The following is a 16,363-nucleotide window of genomic DNA, read 5'->3' as shown; positions in this document are numbered from 1 at the left end:
CATATCACTCTCAGAGCCCTAACCACAATTGCAATTTTTATTTCTTATTGTTTTATTAAGATCTGTATCTCAAATAAGAGCACTAGGAAAGCAGATATCATGTCTACTTTTTTCTCACTGTTGTATCCTCAGTACCTATTATTACAGTGCTTATGTTACATATTAACTGCTCAACAAATATATGTTGAATGAGTTAATAAGTCTCACCCTTTACTCCATCTCCTCTAACCAGAGAGAACAAGATTTCTTCACTATGTCATTTTGATAAGCTGGTTGTGACCTAAGATAAAATTCCTCACAGGGAAGGTCCTTGTCTTTTCACTAGGAAAATCGTTTTAATAGGTTTGTTTGATTATGGAAGTTAAAGCCTATTGGGAGACACCTAGTTTGAGCCAAAAGGTAAAGTAAAGTACTCTATGTAAGTAAACAACAGGAATTTAGATTACCATAGTGGCTAATTGGCAGCTGGAGGAAGAAGATTGAGGGCAGCTAAGAGTGGATTGGGGGTCCTGCAATCAGTAGAGAGTAATTATAGACCTTGGGACAATAGTTTGATGTTGCTTGTTGTACTATAAAGAACTCCCATACTTCCATTAATTGCAAGTTATCTAGTAAAAGGTGGTTATGTACAATAGCCTTGTGTTAGTAGTGTTGGTGGGGATTCAAAGGAGAAAGATCTATAGGTTCTGTGTTAGGTAGGCTTGGGGTGGAGAGATTTATAGCACCTATAGAATATGATGATGTAAGTGAGATCGAGAGTCCAGGGGAGTAGAAGAAATACAAATCAACTGCAAGAGTATAAAACACTCAGGAATCCTCAAATTTTGGAGAGAGTACTGATTTATGTTCATATCGTGTATGGTCTGGGGTCTGAACTATTTAATTTAAATATTAAAGAAAAGAATGCCAAAGACCCCAGAATGCCAGAATTCTTGGATTACCTAGGTAGGAGATATGCATTCTTCTGTAACAGAATTTTGAAGTAAGGAGTGATAGAAGTAGTAGAAGGCATAACACCCTGTTTTAGGTACTGTTTTAACTTCTTGTTTTTGTATTTGCTTTGGTTTTTTTGAGTAATAATGATATGTGGAGAATATGTTCATCTTTATGAGTATCCACAATGAGAGGAAAGAATTACGCCATTGAAATTTGCAAGGAAGTCCAACAAGCATTTGCTTCATTACGATATGGCAAGAGAAATATGGGAAATAACTTGGTGAGAGTTCTGGGAGTGTCAGGTAGTTTTGTTTTTGAAATAGGATATTTTGGTGCAGTAGTTTTATGGTGATTAGTAATCTGATAATTTAACTGGGTGAAAAGTAGTGACTAGTGTATTTTTTTGATAGACAAGGTTTTTAATATTGTGGAGCTGTTGTGAAGATTGTGGAAATACAGTATTAATAGTCACTTAATACCTTCAAACTAATGTTGCCCTGAATATGACCTTGATGATTAGGATATTTTTTTTTCCACACTAGATATTTATATTTTCTAGGTTGAATTTCCTCCTGAAGTATGTATATGAGAATGGGAGGCTTTTGAACTTACCTTATGAAATAAATTGTGCCTATAACTATACTGATTGCCTCAGTCTCAACTAGGAATTATTCATTAAGGTTCTGATAAGCCAGATAGGAGCCAAAATAGTAATTTCAGATTCTGTAATGCTTCTTTGGCCACCAGGGACTATTTAAATAGATAATATTTGTTTGGGAGGTTTGTGATAGATCTATTTTTGTATAGAAGCAAGAAATAAATTTTGAGCAAGAGCTAGTGAATCTATAGTTAGCTACTGCATTCTCACTGGTTGATACTGAACCTCTTTCCAGAGAAGGGAGTTTTTTAAGTGGAGAGTGGATATAGACAATATGTCCTTCTCCATTGGATTAATTTATATATAGTCCAACAGAATACTTTTCACTCATCAAATTCAAGAGTTTGAGGGCTGAAGCCTTGAATTATTTTAGGACTTAAGCTATGATCTAAGAACTTAGGACATGGACTCAATCTACAGTAAGTGCCAGGAATTCCCTGGGGAGACTAAGGGGGGTGTTAGTACCAAAATCAAGAAGAGAATGAGATTAAATACCAAGGAAATAAAAAAACAGAATGTAAGAAACAGTTCCTAATCAGAAGACAACTTAGCATCAATTGGTCTAGCAATTCTTCGATTGGGTCAAATACTTACCTTGCTTTGTAGTAATTTAAAGGCCTGCACCTGATGCAGCTTACCAATTTTCAAAAAATCAGAATGAATCAAACCTACCCAACACCAAAACTATATTGCATATAATTCTTCTTTGACTCAGAGGCACATTAAAAGCCTGCCTTTTTTTCAGGGTCTTTGCTTATGCATGTAATTGAGCAGTTGATTTCTTATGCATAGATGGAAGAATAAACCTAGTGTTTTTATAGGTAGGGAAGTCAGCTCCTGGTCTTTTTCACCTTGGATGTCAAGGAAAGTCAAACATTTGGAGGCAAGAACTATTGGGAAAAGCATTTTCTACCTTTGTGCGCAATTGGAATGACATATTTAAGGTCACTGCCTCTGAACCCATTCTCTGTCATACACTGTCTAAGAAGGAAAATGGTCTTAGACAAAGGCAAGGGCAGGAATGATAGGAAACTATACTTATGAGTGCCGGACACATAGAAGATGCTAAATCAATGGTTTTCTGCTATCCACAATGTGGACATTGCATTATTCTTTACAGCCTTCAGTTTATTTTATTCATTCAAAAATAATTTTTAAGGGCACCTAGGTGGCTCGGTTGGTTAAGCATCTGCCTTTGGCTCAGGTCATGATCTCAGGTTCATAGGATCGAGTCCTGCATTGGGCTCCCTGCTCTGCGGGGAGCCTGTTTCTCCCTCTGCCTCTGCCACTCTCTCTCTGTCTGCCTCTTTGTCTCTCATGAATAAATAAATAAAGTCTTAAAAAATAATTTTTAAGTGTTGGGAAGTAGATATTTTGCCAGGCATTGGGGAAACAAATGACACCTTCTCTGCTCTTGAAGAGCTCATGATCTAGTGAGGAAGACAAGAGTTAAAACTTGAAATTCTACCTATGGTACTCAGAAAAAGTGTTTTATTAAAATATTATCCTCATTACCTAGCTTTCAGGCTTAAAAGGTAACTAATTTCTTTTGACAGGAAACTCTTATTAAGGAGAAAAGAAAATAATGGTCTTCGTCTTACATTTCAATGTGTACTGAATTATTAATTCACAATTCCAGTTATTATTCAAAACCTATAATAGCTGGCCCTCCACTCTGTATTCTACACATCTCTGTGTTATTTTCATATTAGAATAGGATGGAAGTAATATTTATGTTAAAAAAAAAGAAAGACAATGTTTGAACTTATTCTTTCTATTACAGGTAACCACAGGGTGGATATTAGAGATATTATATTTACTTTGGATGAACTACAGCACCAGTATGAGGGTTTTTGTAAGTGAGCTCTTATTGCTATGATAAGCTTTGTTTATAAATAACTTGTCTTTAAATTAAACCCTCATTGATAGGTTTTATCATATGAATTTTAAAGCCTTCTCTGAAACCATTGCTCTCTTAAATTAGGGAGATAAAGTTTAATATCCTAAATATACCTAATTAAAATCGGTTACATAACTATCTCTTAATTTTCTACTTTTATCTTTCCCTTAGTATTTTTTAACACAAAGTAAACTTTAAAACAAAATAGTAACACTGAAAAAAGATATTTAATTTGCAAATCTTGGGTCATTTGAACATCCTGATACTGACAGTTAAACATTTTTAGTATATTCTTCACTATCATTCATGATTTAGTTCAGTTTTTCTTCATTAAGTACTTTTAAAAATCTCTTCCTATTGCACATCTTGTCATTCCTTATTCTTTCTCTAATTTGTCCAAATATCTTTTGACCAAGATTATCTATGTATATAATTTTAAGGATTATACAGTTATAATAAGCTTACTGCAAATAAAAGTCTCTGATCTGTTCCTTTCCTCAGCTTCTTCAGAGGCAAACATTTAAAATATTTTAGATGATTACTTGACATTTGTCTTCATGACAATAAAAAACATGTTGTAATTTTATTTGTTGATTTTTAAAATTTGGGGTAGATGTAGTAAACTTCCTAATTATGAAAAATAAGGATTTAGCTGTTTTATCTTCCTTGTCTCCACCATATCCACTTACTCTTCCCATACCTATCCATACTCCCAATATAGTTACATGGTAATTTGATTAAATTTTAATTCAGAATTTATGCTAGTAGGTTTATGGGAACACTGTTCATAGCTGAGCTATTTAGTATCTTATGGTTACTTTTATTTTCCTCAGAAAATTTTTCCCTCTTTGAATTAATAATTGTCTTTTTTATTTGCTTGATCTTAAATATATTTATTTATTTATTCATTTATTTAATTTAAAAGGAAGATGCGGGGAAGGGCAAAGGAAGAGAGAGAGAATCCTAAGCAGCCTACATACCCAGCTTGGAGCCCAATGTGGGGCTCAGTCTCATGACCCTGAGATCATGACCTGAGGTGAAATCAAGAGTCCAACAAATGCTTAATTGACTGACTCACCCAGGCACCCCTATATGCTTGATTATTTTTATTAACATATAATGTATTATTTGCCCCAGGGGTACAGGTCTGTGAATGATCAGTCCTACACATTTCACAGCACTGACCATAGCACACACCCTCCCCAATGTCCATAATCCAGCCACCCTATCCCTACCCCCCACCCCCCAGCAACCCTCAGTTTGTTTTGTAAAATTAAGAATCTCTTATGGTTTAAAAAAAAAAAGTCTCTTATGGTTTGTCTCTCTCCCTATTCCATCTTGTTTCATTTTCTCCCTTGCTACCCCCCATAACCCCTGCCCTGCCTCTCAAATTCCTCATATTAGAGAGATCATATGATAATTGTCTTTCTCTGATTGGCTTATTTCACTAAGCGTAATACCCTCTAGTTCCATCCATGTTATTGTAGATGGCAAGATTTCATTTCCTTTGATGGCTGCATAGTATCCCATTGTATATATATACACCACATCTTCTTTATTCATTCATCTGTTGATGGACATCTAGGTTCTTTCCATAGTTTGGCTATTGTGGACATTGCTGCTATAAACACTTGGGTGCATATGCCCCTTCAGATCACTACATTTCTATCTTTAGGGTAAATACCTAGTAATGAGATTGCTGGGTCGTAGGGTACCTCTATTTTCAACTTTTTGAGGAACCTCCATGCTATTTTCCAGAGTGGCTGCACCAGCTTGCATTCCCACCAATAGTGTAGGAGGGTTCCCCTTCCTCCGCATCCTTGCCAATATCTGTCATTTCCTGACTTGTTAATTTTAGCCATTCTGACTGGTGTGAAGTGGTATCTCACTGTGGTTTTGATTCGTATTTCCCTGATGCCAAGTGACGTGGAGCACTTTTTCATGTATCTGTTGGCCATCTGGATGTCTTCTTTGCAGAAATGTCTGTTCATGTCCTCTGCCCATTTCTTGATTAGATTATTTGTTCTTTGGGTGTTGAGTTTGATAAGTTCTTTATAGATTTTGGGTACTAGCCCTTTATCTGATATGTCATTTGCAAATATCTTCTTCCATTCTGTCAGCTGTCTTTTGGTTTTGTTGACTGTTTCCTTTGCTGTGCAAAGGTTTTTCATCATGATGAAGTCCCAGTAGTTCATTTTTACCCTTGCTTCCCTTGCCTTTGGCAGTGTTTCTAGGAAGAAGTTGCTGTTGCTGAGGTCGAAGAGGTTGCTGCCTGTGTTCTCCTCAAGGATTTTGATGGATTCCTGTCTCACATTGAGGTCTTTCATCCATTTTGAGTCTATTTTTGTGTGTGGTGTAAGGAAATGGCCCAGTTTCATTCTTCTACATGTGGCTGTCCAATTTTCCCAACACCATTTGTTGAAGAGACTGTTTTTTTTTTTTTCCCCCGTTGGACATTCTTTCCTGCTTTGTCAAAGATTAGTTGACCATAGAGTTGAGGGTCCATGTCTGGGCTCTCTGTTCTGTCCATTGATCTATGTGTCTGTTTTTGTGCCAGTATCATACATCTTAATGATTACAGCTTTGTAATAGAGCTTGAAGTCCAGAATTGTGATGCCACCTGCTTTGTTTTTCTTTTTCAACCTTCCTCTGGCTATTCCTGGTCTTTCTGACTCCATGTAAATTTTAGGATTATTTGTTCCATTTCTTTGAAGAAAATTGATGGTATTTTGATAGGAATTGCATTAAATGTGTAGATTGCTTTAGGTTGCATAGACATTTTCACAATATTTGTTCTTGCAATCCATGAGCATGGAACATTTTTCCATTTCTTTGTGTCTTCCTCAATTTCTTTCATGAGTACTTTATAGTTTTCTAAGTACAGATTCGTTGCCTCTTTGGTTAGGTTTATTCCTAGGTATCTTATGGTTTTGGGTGCAATTGTAAATGGGATTGACTCCTTAATTTCTCTTTCTTCTGTCTTGCTGTTGTATGGAGATGCAGCTGATTTCTGTGCACTGATTTTATATCCTGACACTTTACTAAATTCCTGTACAAGTTCTAGCAGTTTTGGAATGGAGTCTTTTGTGTTTTCCACATTAAATATCATATCATCTGCAAAGAGTGAGAGTTTTACTTCTTTGCCAATTTGGATGCATTTAATTTCTTTTTGTTATCTGATTGCTGAGGCTAGGACTTCTGGTACTATGTTAGATAGCAGTGGTGATAGTGGACATCCCTGCCGTGTTCTTGACCTTAGGAGAAAAGCTCTCATTTTTTTCCCCATTGAAAATGATATTCACTGTGGGTTTTTCATAGATGGCTTTGATGATATTGAGGCATGTACCCTCTATCCCTACACTTTGAAGAATTTTGATCAAGAAAGGATGCTGTACTTTGTCAAATGCCTTTTCAGCATCTATGGAGAGTATCATATGGTTCTTGTTCTTTCTTTTATTAATGTATCGTATCACATTGATTGATTTCCAGATGTTGAACCAAGCTTGCAGCCCAGGAATAAATCCCACTTCGTTATTGTGAATAATCCTTTTAATGTAGTGTTGGAATCTATTGGCTAGTATTTTGGTGAGAATTTTTGCATCCGTATTAATCAAGTATATTGGTCTGTAATTCTTTTTGATGGGGTCTTTGTCTCGTTTTGGGATCAAGGCAATGCTGGACTAAAAAATGAGTTTGTTACATTTCCTTCCATTTCATTTTTTGGAGTAGTTTCAAGAGAATAGGTATCAATTCTTTAAATGTTTGGTAGAAGTCCCCTGGGAAGCCGTCTGGCCCTGGGTTCTTGTTTGCTGGGAGATTTTTGCTGACTGCTTCAATCTCCTTACTGGTTATGGCTCTGTTCAGGTTTTCTATTTCTTCCTGGTTCAGTTTTGGTAGTTTCTCTGTCTCTAGGAATGCATCCATTTCTTCCAGATTGTCAAATTTGTTGGGGGTAGAGTTGCTCATAATATGTTCTTATAATTGTATTTCTTTGGTGTTGGTTGTGATCTCTCCTCTTTCATGCATGATTTTATTTATTTGGGTCCTTTCTCTTCTTTTTGATAAGTCTAGCCAGGAGTTTATCAATCTTATTAATTCTTTCAAAGAATCAGCTCCCAGTTTCGTTGATTTGTTACTGTTTTTTTGGTTTTGATTTCATTGATTTCTGCTCTGATCTTTATGATTTCTCTTCCCCTGCTGGGTTTAGGCCTTTCTTTGCTGTTCTTTCTCCAGCTACTTTAGGTATAGGGTTAGGTTGTGTACTTGAGACCTTTGTTGTTTCTTTAGAAAGGCTTGTATTGCTATATACTTTCCTCTCAGGACAGCCTTTGCTGTTTCCCAAAGATTTTGAACAGTTGTGTTCTCATTTTCATTTGTTTCCATGAATTTTTAAAAAATTCTCCTTTAATTTCCAGTTGACCCATTCACTCTTTAGTAGGATGCTCTTTAGCCTCTATGTATTTGAGTTCTTTCTAAGTTTCTTCTTGTGATTGAGTTCTAGTTTCAGAGTATTGTGATCTGAAAATATGCAGGGAAATACCCCAATCTTTTGATAACAGTTGAGACCTGATTTGTGATCCAGGATGTGATCTGGAGAATGTTTCATGTTCACTAGAGAAGAATGTGTATTCTGTTGCTTTGGGATGGAATGTTCTGAATATATCTGTGATGTCCATCTGGTCCAGTGTGTCATTTAAGGCCTTTAGTTCCTTGTTGATCATTTGCTTAGATGATCTGTCCATTTTGGTGAGGCGGGTGTTAAAGTCCCCTACTATTATTGTATTATTGTCAGTGTGTTTCTTTGATTTTGTTATTAATGGTTTATATCATTGTCTGTTCCCATGTTAGGGATATAGATATTTAAAATTGTTAGATCTTCTTGTTGGACAGACACTTTAAGTATGACATAGTGTATTTCCTCATCTCTTATTATAGTCTTTGGCTTAAAATCTAATTTATCTGATATAAGGATTGCCACCTCAGCTTTCATTTGATGTCCATTAGCATGGTAAATGGTTTTCCATCCTCTCACTTTAATCTGGAGGTGTCTTTGGGTCTAAAATGATTTTCTTGTAGACAGCATATTGATGGGTTTTGGGTTTTTTTTATCTGTTCTGTTACCCTGTGTCTGATTGGGGCATTTAGTCCATTTACATTCAGGGTAACTATTGAAAGATATGAATTTATTGCCATTGTATTGCTTGTAAGGTTACTGTTACTGTATATTGTCCCTGTTCCTTTCTGGTCTGTTACTTTTAGGCTCTCTCTTTGCTTAGACGACCCCTTTCAGTACTTCCCATAGGGCTGGTTTGGTGTTTGCAAATTCTTTTACTTTTTGTTTGTTCTGGAAGCTTTTTATCTCTCCTTCTAATTTCATGTCTGTCTACCTGTATAGAGTATTATTGGCTCATATTTTTCCCATTTAGTGCTCTGAATATATCATGCCAGTCCTTTCTGACCTGCCAGGTCTCTGTGGATAGGTCTGCTGACATTCTAATATTTCTGTCATTGTAGGTTACAGACCTCTGGTCCTGAGCTGCTTTCAGGATTTTCTCTTTGTCACTAAGACTTATAAATTTTACTATTAAATGGCAGGGTGTGGACCTATTTTTATTGATTTGGAGGTGGGTCTCTGTGCCTCCTGGATTTTGATGCTTTTTCCCGTTGCCATGTTAGGGAAATTCTCTGCTGTAATTTGCTCCAATATACCTTCTGCCTCTCTTTCTCTTTCTTCTTCTGTCATCCCAAATATTCTAATATTCTTTTGTCTTGTGGTATCACTTATCTCTCGAATTCTCCCCTCGTGGTCTAGTAGTTGTCTCTGTTTTGCTCAGCTTCTTTATTCTCCATCATTTGATCTTCTATATCACTAATTCTCTCTTCTGATTCATTTATCCTAGCAGTAAGAGCCTCCATTTTTTATTGTACCTCACTTACAGCTTTTTAAATTTCAACTTGATTAGATTTTAGTTCTTTTACTTCTTCAGAAATGGGTTTTGTTTCTCCAGAAAAGGATTCTGTAATATTTTCCATTGTTTTCTTGAGCCCAGCTAGAACCTTGATCATCATCACTCTGAACTCTAGTTCTGACATATTACTCATGCCCGTATTGATTAGGCCCCTAGATGTTGGTACTGCTTCTGGTTCTTTTTTTTGTGGTGAGTTTTTTTATTTTTTACTTTTTAACCAAATCAGAAGTGACCCAAAACCAGGTTGAGATGAAAAGGGGAAAAAATAAAAAAATAAAAAAATTAGAAATAAAAAATATATATATATTAGACTGGTGAATAGAACAGAGCCACCCACTTGATTTTGGGTGTATTCTGGTCTCTTAGAAGAAACTACCTCCCAATATTTTAAAGAAAAAAATATGTATACACAAAAATAAGGGTAAACACAATGAAGAGATGGTATATGACTGTAAAGATGAAAATTTGAAAAGATTCTAAAAATGGAATTGATAAGATAAGTTGGTTAGAAAAAGAAATAAGAAGAGAGAATGTGATCAGGCTGGGGACTAGAACAAAGTCATGCGCTAGATTTAGGGTACATTTTGATCTATTAGAAGAAATTGTATCCCAAAATTTTTTTTTTGCATAAAATATTAAACATATGAATTATTTACTTATTTATTTATTTTATTATTTTTTAAAATTATTTTTCTAATTTATTTTCAACATAATAGTATTCATTGTTTTTGTACCACACCCAGTGCTCCATGCAATCCGTGCCCTCTCTAATACCCACCACCTGGTTCCCCCAACCTCCCACCCCCCCACCTCTTCAAACCCTTCAGATTGTTTTTCAGAGTCCATAGTCTCTCATTGTTCACCTCCCCTTTCAATTTCCCCCAACTCCCTTCTCCTAACTCCCCATGTCCTCCATGCTTTTTGTTATGTTCCACAAATAAGTGAAACCATATGAAAATTGACTCTCTCTGCTTGACTTATTTCACTCAGCATAATCTCTTCCAGTCCCGTCCATGTTGCTACAAAAGTTGGGTATTCATCCTTTCTGACCTGGGAATAAACCTAACCAAAGAGATAAAAGATCTGTACTCAAGGAACTACAGAACACTCATGAACTCTTGGTTCTTTCCACAGTTTGGAGACCGTGGCCATTGCTGCTATAAACATTGGGGTACAGATGGCCCTTCTTTTCACTACATCTGTATCTTTGGGGTAAATACCCAGTAGTGGAATTGCAGGGTCATAGGGAAGCTCTATTTTTAATTTCTTGAGGAATCTCCACACTGTTCTCTAAAGAGGCTGCACCAACTTGCATTCCCACCAACAGTGTAAGAGGGTTCCCCTTTCTCTACATCCCCTCCAACACATGTTGTTTCCTGTCTTGCTAATTTTGGCCATTCTAAGTGGTGTAAGGTGATATCTCAATGTGGTTTTAATTTGAATCTCCCTGATGGCTAGTGATGATGAACATTTTTTCATGTGTCTGATAGCCATTTGTATGTCTTCATTGGAGAAATGTCTGTTCATATCTTCTGCCCATTTTTTGATATGATTATCTGTTTTGTGTGTGTTGAGTCTGAGGAGTTCTTTATAGATCCTGGATATCAATCTTTTGTTTGTACTGTCATTTGCAAATACCTTCTCCCATTCTGTAGGTTGCCTCTTTGTTTTGTTGACTGTCCTTTGCTGTGCAGAAGCTTTTGATTTTGATGAAGTCCCAAAAGTTTATTTTGGCTTTTGTTTCCTTTGCCTTTGGAGACATATCTTGAAAGAAGTTGCTGTGGCTGATAGCGAAGAGATTACTGCCTATGTTCTCCTCTAGGATTCTGATGGATTCCTGTCTCATGTTGAGGTCTTTTATCCATTTTGAGTTTAACTTTGTGTACGGTGTAAGAGAATGGTTGAGTTTCATTCTTCTACATATAGCTGCCCAGTTTTCCCAGCACCATTTATTGAAGAGACTGTCTTTTTTCTGCTGTATATTTTTTCCTGTTTTGTCAAAGATTAACTGTATCCCAAAATTTTAAAGAAAAAAAAAAGCCTCTATGTATACAAAAAATAAGGTTAAATAAAATGAAGGGATAAAATATGACTATAACAATGAAAACTTAAAAAGATTTTTTAAAAAAGCTACCAATAAGATAAAATAGTTTAAAAATGTTAAAATAGGAAATAAGAAAGGTTAAAAAATAGAGTGAGAAAAGAAAATTTAAAAAATTTAACTTTGAAAGACTAAAGGATTATGAGAAAAAAACCATGAATCTGTGTTGCTTCCCCCTAACTCGGGAGTTCTGCAGTTCTCATTGATCGGTGAACTTGGTCTTGGCTGGATATTCTTGCTGATCTTCTGGGGGATGGGCCTGTTGCAGTGTTTCTCAAATGTCTTTGCCTGAGGTGGAATTGCACTGTCCTTACCGGTGGCCAGGCTAAGTAATCTGCTTGGGTTCACTCTCAGTAGCTTTTGTCCCCTGAACGCTTTTCTTACAGCTTTGGAGGATGAGAATGAAGATGGCAGCCTCCAACTCTCCGGCCTATAGGAACCTAGAGCTCAGGGCCACACTCCTCAGGGCGCCCTCAGAGAAAAGCAGTCAATCAATCCCATGTCCCTGGTCTCTGACCCTACTTCGAGCTCACCCAGCCTGTGACTGAGAGTTTCTCTCTCTGGTGCATGGCCCCGTTTGGACTCTCCAATTTCCTGCTGCATGCTCCCATGCTGCTCCTCCCAGCGGAGGAAAGAGGGGCTCTCCCCGGAACCTCCACTTGTGGGGTTGCTGCTTGAAGAGCATTGGCCCAACTGTGCCTTGGATCACAATTTAAGGTAACACTGAGCTGAGAGGGCACTCCTGGGCTCTGTCTCTATAGCCGGCTTCCCTGCTCCAATACCTGGGAACTCTGCCACACTCAGGCACCCCTGGTCTTTCTGTGATCCTGGGGATCCTGACACCACACTGTCCCTGTGAGGACTCCACCCCCCTCTTAGCCTCTGGAGTGACGTCCCTCCGTGGAGCAGACTTCTAAAATTTCCAATTTTGTGCTCTGCTGCTCTCTCACCTGCTGTGAGCCAGCTCCTCCCTCTGTGGTCTGTCTTCCCGTTGCTTCTCATTCACTTCTCCGCATGTCCTACCTTCTGGAAAGTGGTCGATTTTCTGTTCCTAGAATTGCTGCTTTTCTCTTCTATCTCCTGTTGAGTTTGTATAGGTGTTCATAATGATTTGATAACTATCTAGCTGAACTCCTGGGACCTGATGATATTTCAGTCTCCTATTTCTCCGCCATCTTACTTCTTCCCCCCTGGATCAAGTACTCTTAGCTGCATATTTTTATTATTTAGCACTCTGAATTATGCCAGTCCTTTCTGAGTTGCTATGTCTCTGTGGATATGTCCGCTGCCAGCCTAATGTTTCTACCTTTGTAGGTTATGGACCTCTTGTCCTGAGCTGCTTTCAGGATTTTCTCTTTGTCTCTGAGATTTGCAAGCTTCACTATTATATGTCGAGGTATTGATCTATTTTTATTGATTTTTGAGAGGTATTATCTTTGCCTCCTGAATGCCTGGTTCCAGTCCCAGATTAGGGAAGTTCCCTGTTATAATTTGCTCCAACATACCTTCTGCCCCCCCCCTTTCCTCCTCTTATGGGAGTTTAAATATTCTAATACTCTTTCACCTGATCGTATCACTTCTCTCTTGAATTCTCCTGTTGTGATCAAGTAGTTGTTTATCTCTCTTTTTCTCAGCTTCCTTATTCTCCAACATTTGGTCTTCTATATCACTAATTCTCTGTTCTGCCTCATTTATTCTAGCAGTTAGAGTCTCCATTTTTTATTGCATCTTATTAACATCCTTTTTGATTTTGACTTGATAAGATTTTATTTCTCCAGAAAGGGATTCTCTAGTGTCTTCTATGCTTTTTTCAAACCCAGCTAGTATTTTATAATCATTATTCTGAACTCTACTTCTGACATCTTACTTATATCCATACTAATTAGGTCCTTGTCAATTGGTACTACCTCTTGTTCTTTTTTTTTTTTGTGGTGAGATTTTTTGTGTGGTCATTCTATCCAGAGAAGAATAAATGAATGAGAGAACAAAATACTAAAATGGCAAAAATGCCCCAGAAAAATATACACTAAATAAATCAGAAGAGACCTGAAACAAACAAACAACAAGAGAGAGAGAGAGAAAGAGAGAATATAATGAGAGAGAGGTGAGCAGAACAGAGCAATACATTGGATCCTCTGTGTGTGCTTTGGTCTGTTTTTTAGAAGAAACTATATCCCAATGTTGTAAAGAAGGAAAAGGGGGTACGTGTCTATATATGTGTGTGTGTGTGTTTATAGTATATATTATATTATATGTATTATACATTATATATAATAAATTCATAATATATTTTATTTGTGTATTAATATGTTAACTCATATATAAATATAAATTATAAATTATAATAGACATTATATAAAATATATATTTTATTATATATTATGTAATTTTTATATATCTTGATATATAATATACAAAATATATAAAAAATAAAATTAAATACATTGAAATGATAGAATGTAACTATAAAAATGAAAATTATAAAAGACCTTAAAAAAGAGAATATAATCAGATAGGTAAAGACATCAAGGCAGTATACTAGATTCTGTATGTATTTCGGTCTGTTTGTTAGAAGAAACTGTATTCCAAAATTGTAAAGAAAGAAAAACTTATGTATATATCATTTCCATTCTGCATGAATAACTTCTTTTAGTAAAATTTTTAAAATAGTAAATCTACTAAAAATGAATTAGCTTAGTTTTTTTTATATGAGAATATTTTTATTCTCTTTAATGCCTGAAGGATATTATCATTGGATATAGGACTATAGGTTTATAGCTTTTTCTTTCAGTATTTTTTTTTAAAAGGTTTTATTTTGGGGGTGCCTGGGTGGCTCAGTGGGTTAAAGCCTCTGCCTTTGGCTCAGGTCATGGTCTCGGGGTCCTGGGATCGAGCCCCGCATTGGGATCTCTACTCAGCAGGGAGTCTGCTTCCTCCTCTCTCTCTGCCTGCCTCTCCACCTACTTGTAATCTCTGTCAAATAATTAAATAAAATCTAAAAAAAAAAAGATTTTACTTTTAAGCAATTTCTATACCTGATGTGAGGCACGAACGTACAATCCTGAGATCAAGAGTTCCACACTCCACTGACTGAGCCAGGCAGATGCCCCTTTTTAAGCACTTTAAAAATGTTATTTCTTTATTTCTGGATTCCACAATTTCTGATGAGAAGTCTGATATTATTCAAATCATGAAATGAATTGTTTTTCTCTAGTTGCTTTCAAGGTACTTGTCTTTAGTTTTTGGCAGTTTGATTTGGTTTGTTTGGGAGTAGATTTTTTTAGTTTATTCTATTGAGATACACTGAGCTGCTTGAATCTGTCTTTTGCCACATTTCAAGGTTTTTTTTGCCACTATAACTTCAAATATTTGTTCTCCACCACACTTTTTCTCCTGTCCTTATGAGACTCCACTGACAGAAATGTCAGCCCTCTTTCGTATTGCTCCACAAGTGTTTGAGACTCTGATCATTCTTATTTTCCTCTGGTTGTTCAGATAATTTCTATTGATCTATCTTCAAATTTATAAACTCTTCCTCTGATGATTCCATTCTACTATTGAGCCTGTCTGATAAGGTTTTTTTTTTATTTTTTTCTTTGGTTATTATATTTAACTTATTTATTTATATATTATTATATTTAAGCTTTAAAATTACCATTTCCTCTTTATGTCTTTTATGTCATTTTCTGACACTTTCTATTAATTTCAAAAATGTTTTTTCTTTGTATGTTGGCGCATTTTTATAATAGTTGCTTTGAAGTCTTTATCAGAAAGTTCCAACATCTTTGTCATCTTGGTTGTGTTGGCATCTATTGATTGTCTTTTCTAAAGCAGATTGAGATTTTCTTGGTTCTTCATATATGAAGTGATTTTGAATTAACATCATGGACATTTTGAATATTAAGTTATGAGACTGTGGATCTTAACTCCTATGGAAAATGTTGATTTGTTTTTGCAGAAATTTGACTCAATTTGGTTCAGGCTACAAGTTTCAATCAGTTTTCCATGTTTAGTAGTTTCAGTGTCAATTTGTTTTTCACAGCCTTTGCAGTACTATTCAGATATGTGGGACATCCAGTGACCTACCTGGGACCTAGATGGTGGTTTATCCTGGAGTTCAGTTCTCAGAATTATGGTATACTGTTTAGTATCAAATCCATGTAGCTCAGCGTGAACCCAATGTTATGAAATTACTTTCCTGAGCTGCTCCCCCTTCACAATTTACTTGGTGCTTTATAGTCTCCTAGAGCTCCTTTAAATAATGTTAGATTTGGTTCTGATGCAGTTGAATTACTTGAAATCAGCTGGGTCCTTTTGAAGCTTGCTTTTTAAAGCTTTTTAATGATGATCACATAGCTGCTTTCATGCTAACTTAGCTCTACTATTAAGGCAACATTCTTCAGATGAGTCTACTGGAGGCCCATGTATTATATGATCTTTCTTCTCTGGTTAATGGGATCAGAAATCATTCTTAGTTCTCAGGGAGCTACAGGAATTGTCTTACTACAATTTTCTGGTAATTCTCTCCTTGTCCTTGGATAGTATCTTCTCAAGTATGTGCAGATTAATACTTAGCCAAAGAGTTAATGCTAATGTCTAGAACTCAGCAGTTCTTTCTTCTTTGGCACTCTACTCCCATATTCTAGATTCTTTAGCCTTCCTCATATCTCTCTTATCTTATCTCTCTTTCTTCTACTCATTCAGACCAGCATGCTCTGTTCAGGTTTTACTCTCCTATGCTATGACGTGGAAACTATTTCCAGACAGTAAGCCGGTAGAGTTGTAGGGTTTCTAACTGG

At 36.2% G+C, this 16,363-nt stretch overlaps 1 protein-coding gene across 1 annotated transcript in view; it reads left to right on the top strand.

The window, feature by feature from the left end:
• EFCAB13 (EF-hand calcium binding domain 13) overlaps positions 1-16,363 on the top strand; it is a 217,963-nt gene that overhangs the window by 44,901 nt on the left and 156,699 nt on the right. Inside the window, exon 9 of the mRNA XM_032871038.1 lies at positions 3,378-3,449. Within this exon, the coding sequence (XP_032726929.1) occupies positions 3,378-3,449 (72 nt within the window). The remainder of the gene's footprint in view (positions 1-3,377; positions 3,450-16,363) is intronic.

Source organism: Lontra canadensis, unplaced genomic scaffold (genome assembly GCF_010015895.1).
Source record: "Lontra canadensis isolate GAN:19392208 unplaced genomic scaffold, GSC_riverotter_1.0 scaffold41, whole genome shotgun sequence".
In the NCBI taxonomy this organism is placed as follows: Eukaryota; Metazoa; Chordata; class Mammalia; order Carnivora; family Mustelidae; genus Lontra; species Lontra canadensis.
This window is presented reverse-complemented; position numbering and strand designations above follow the sequence as displayed.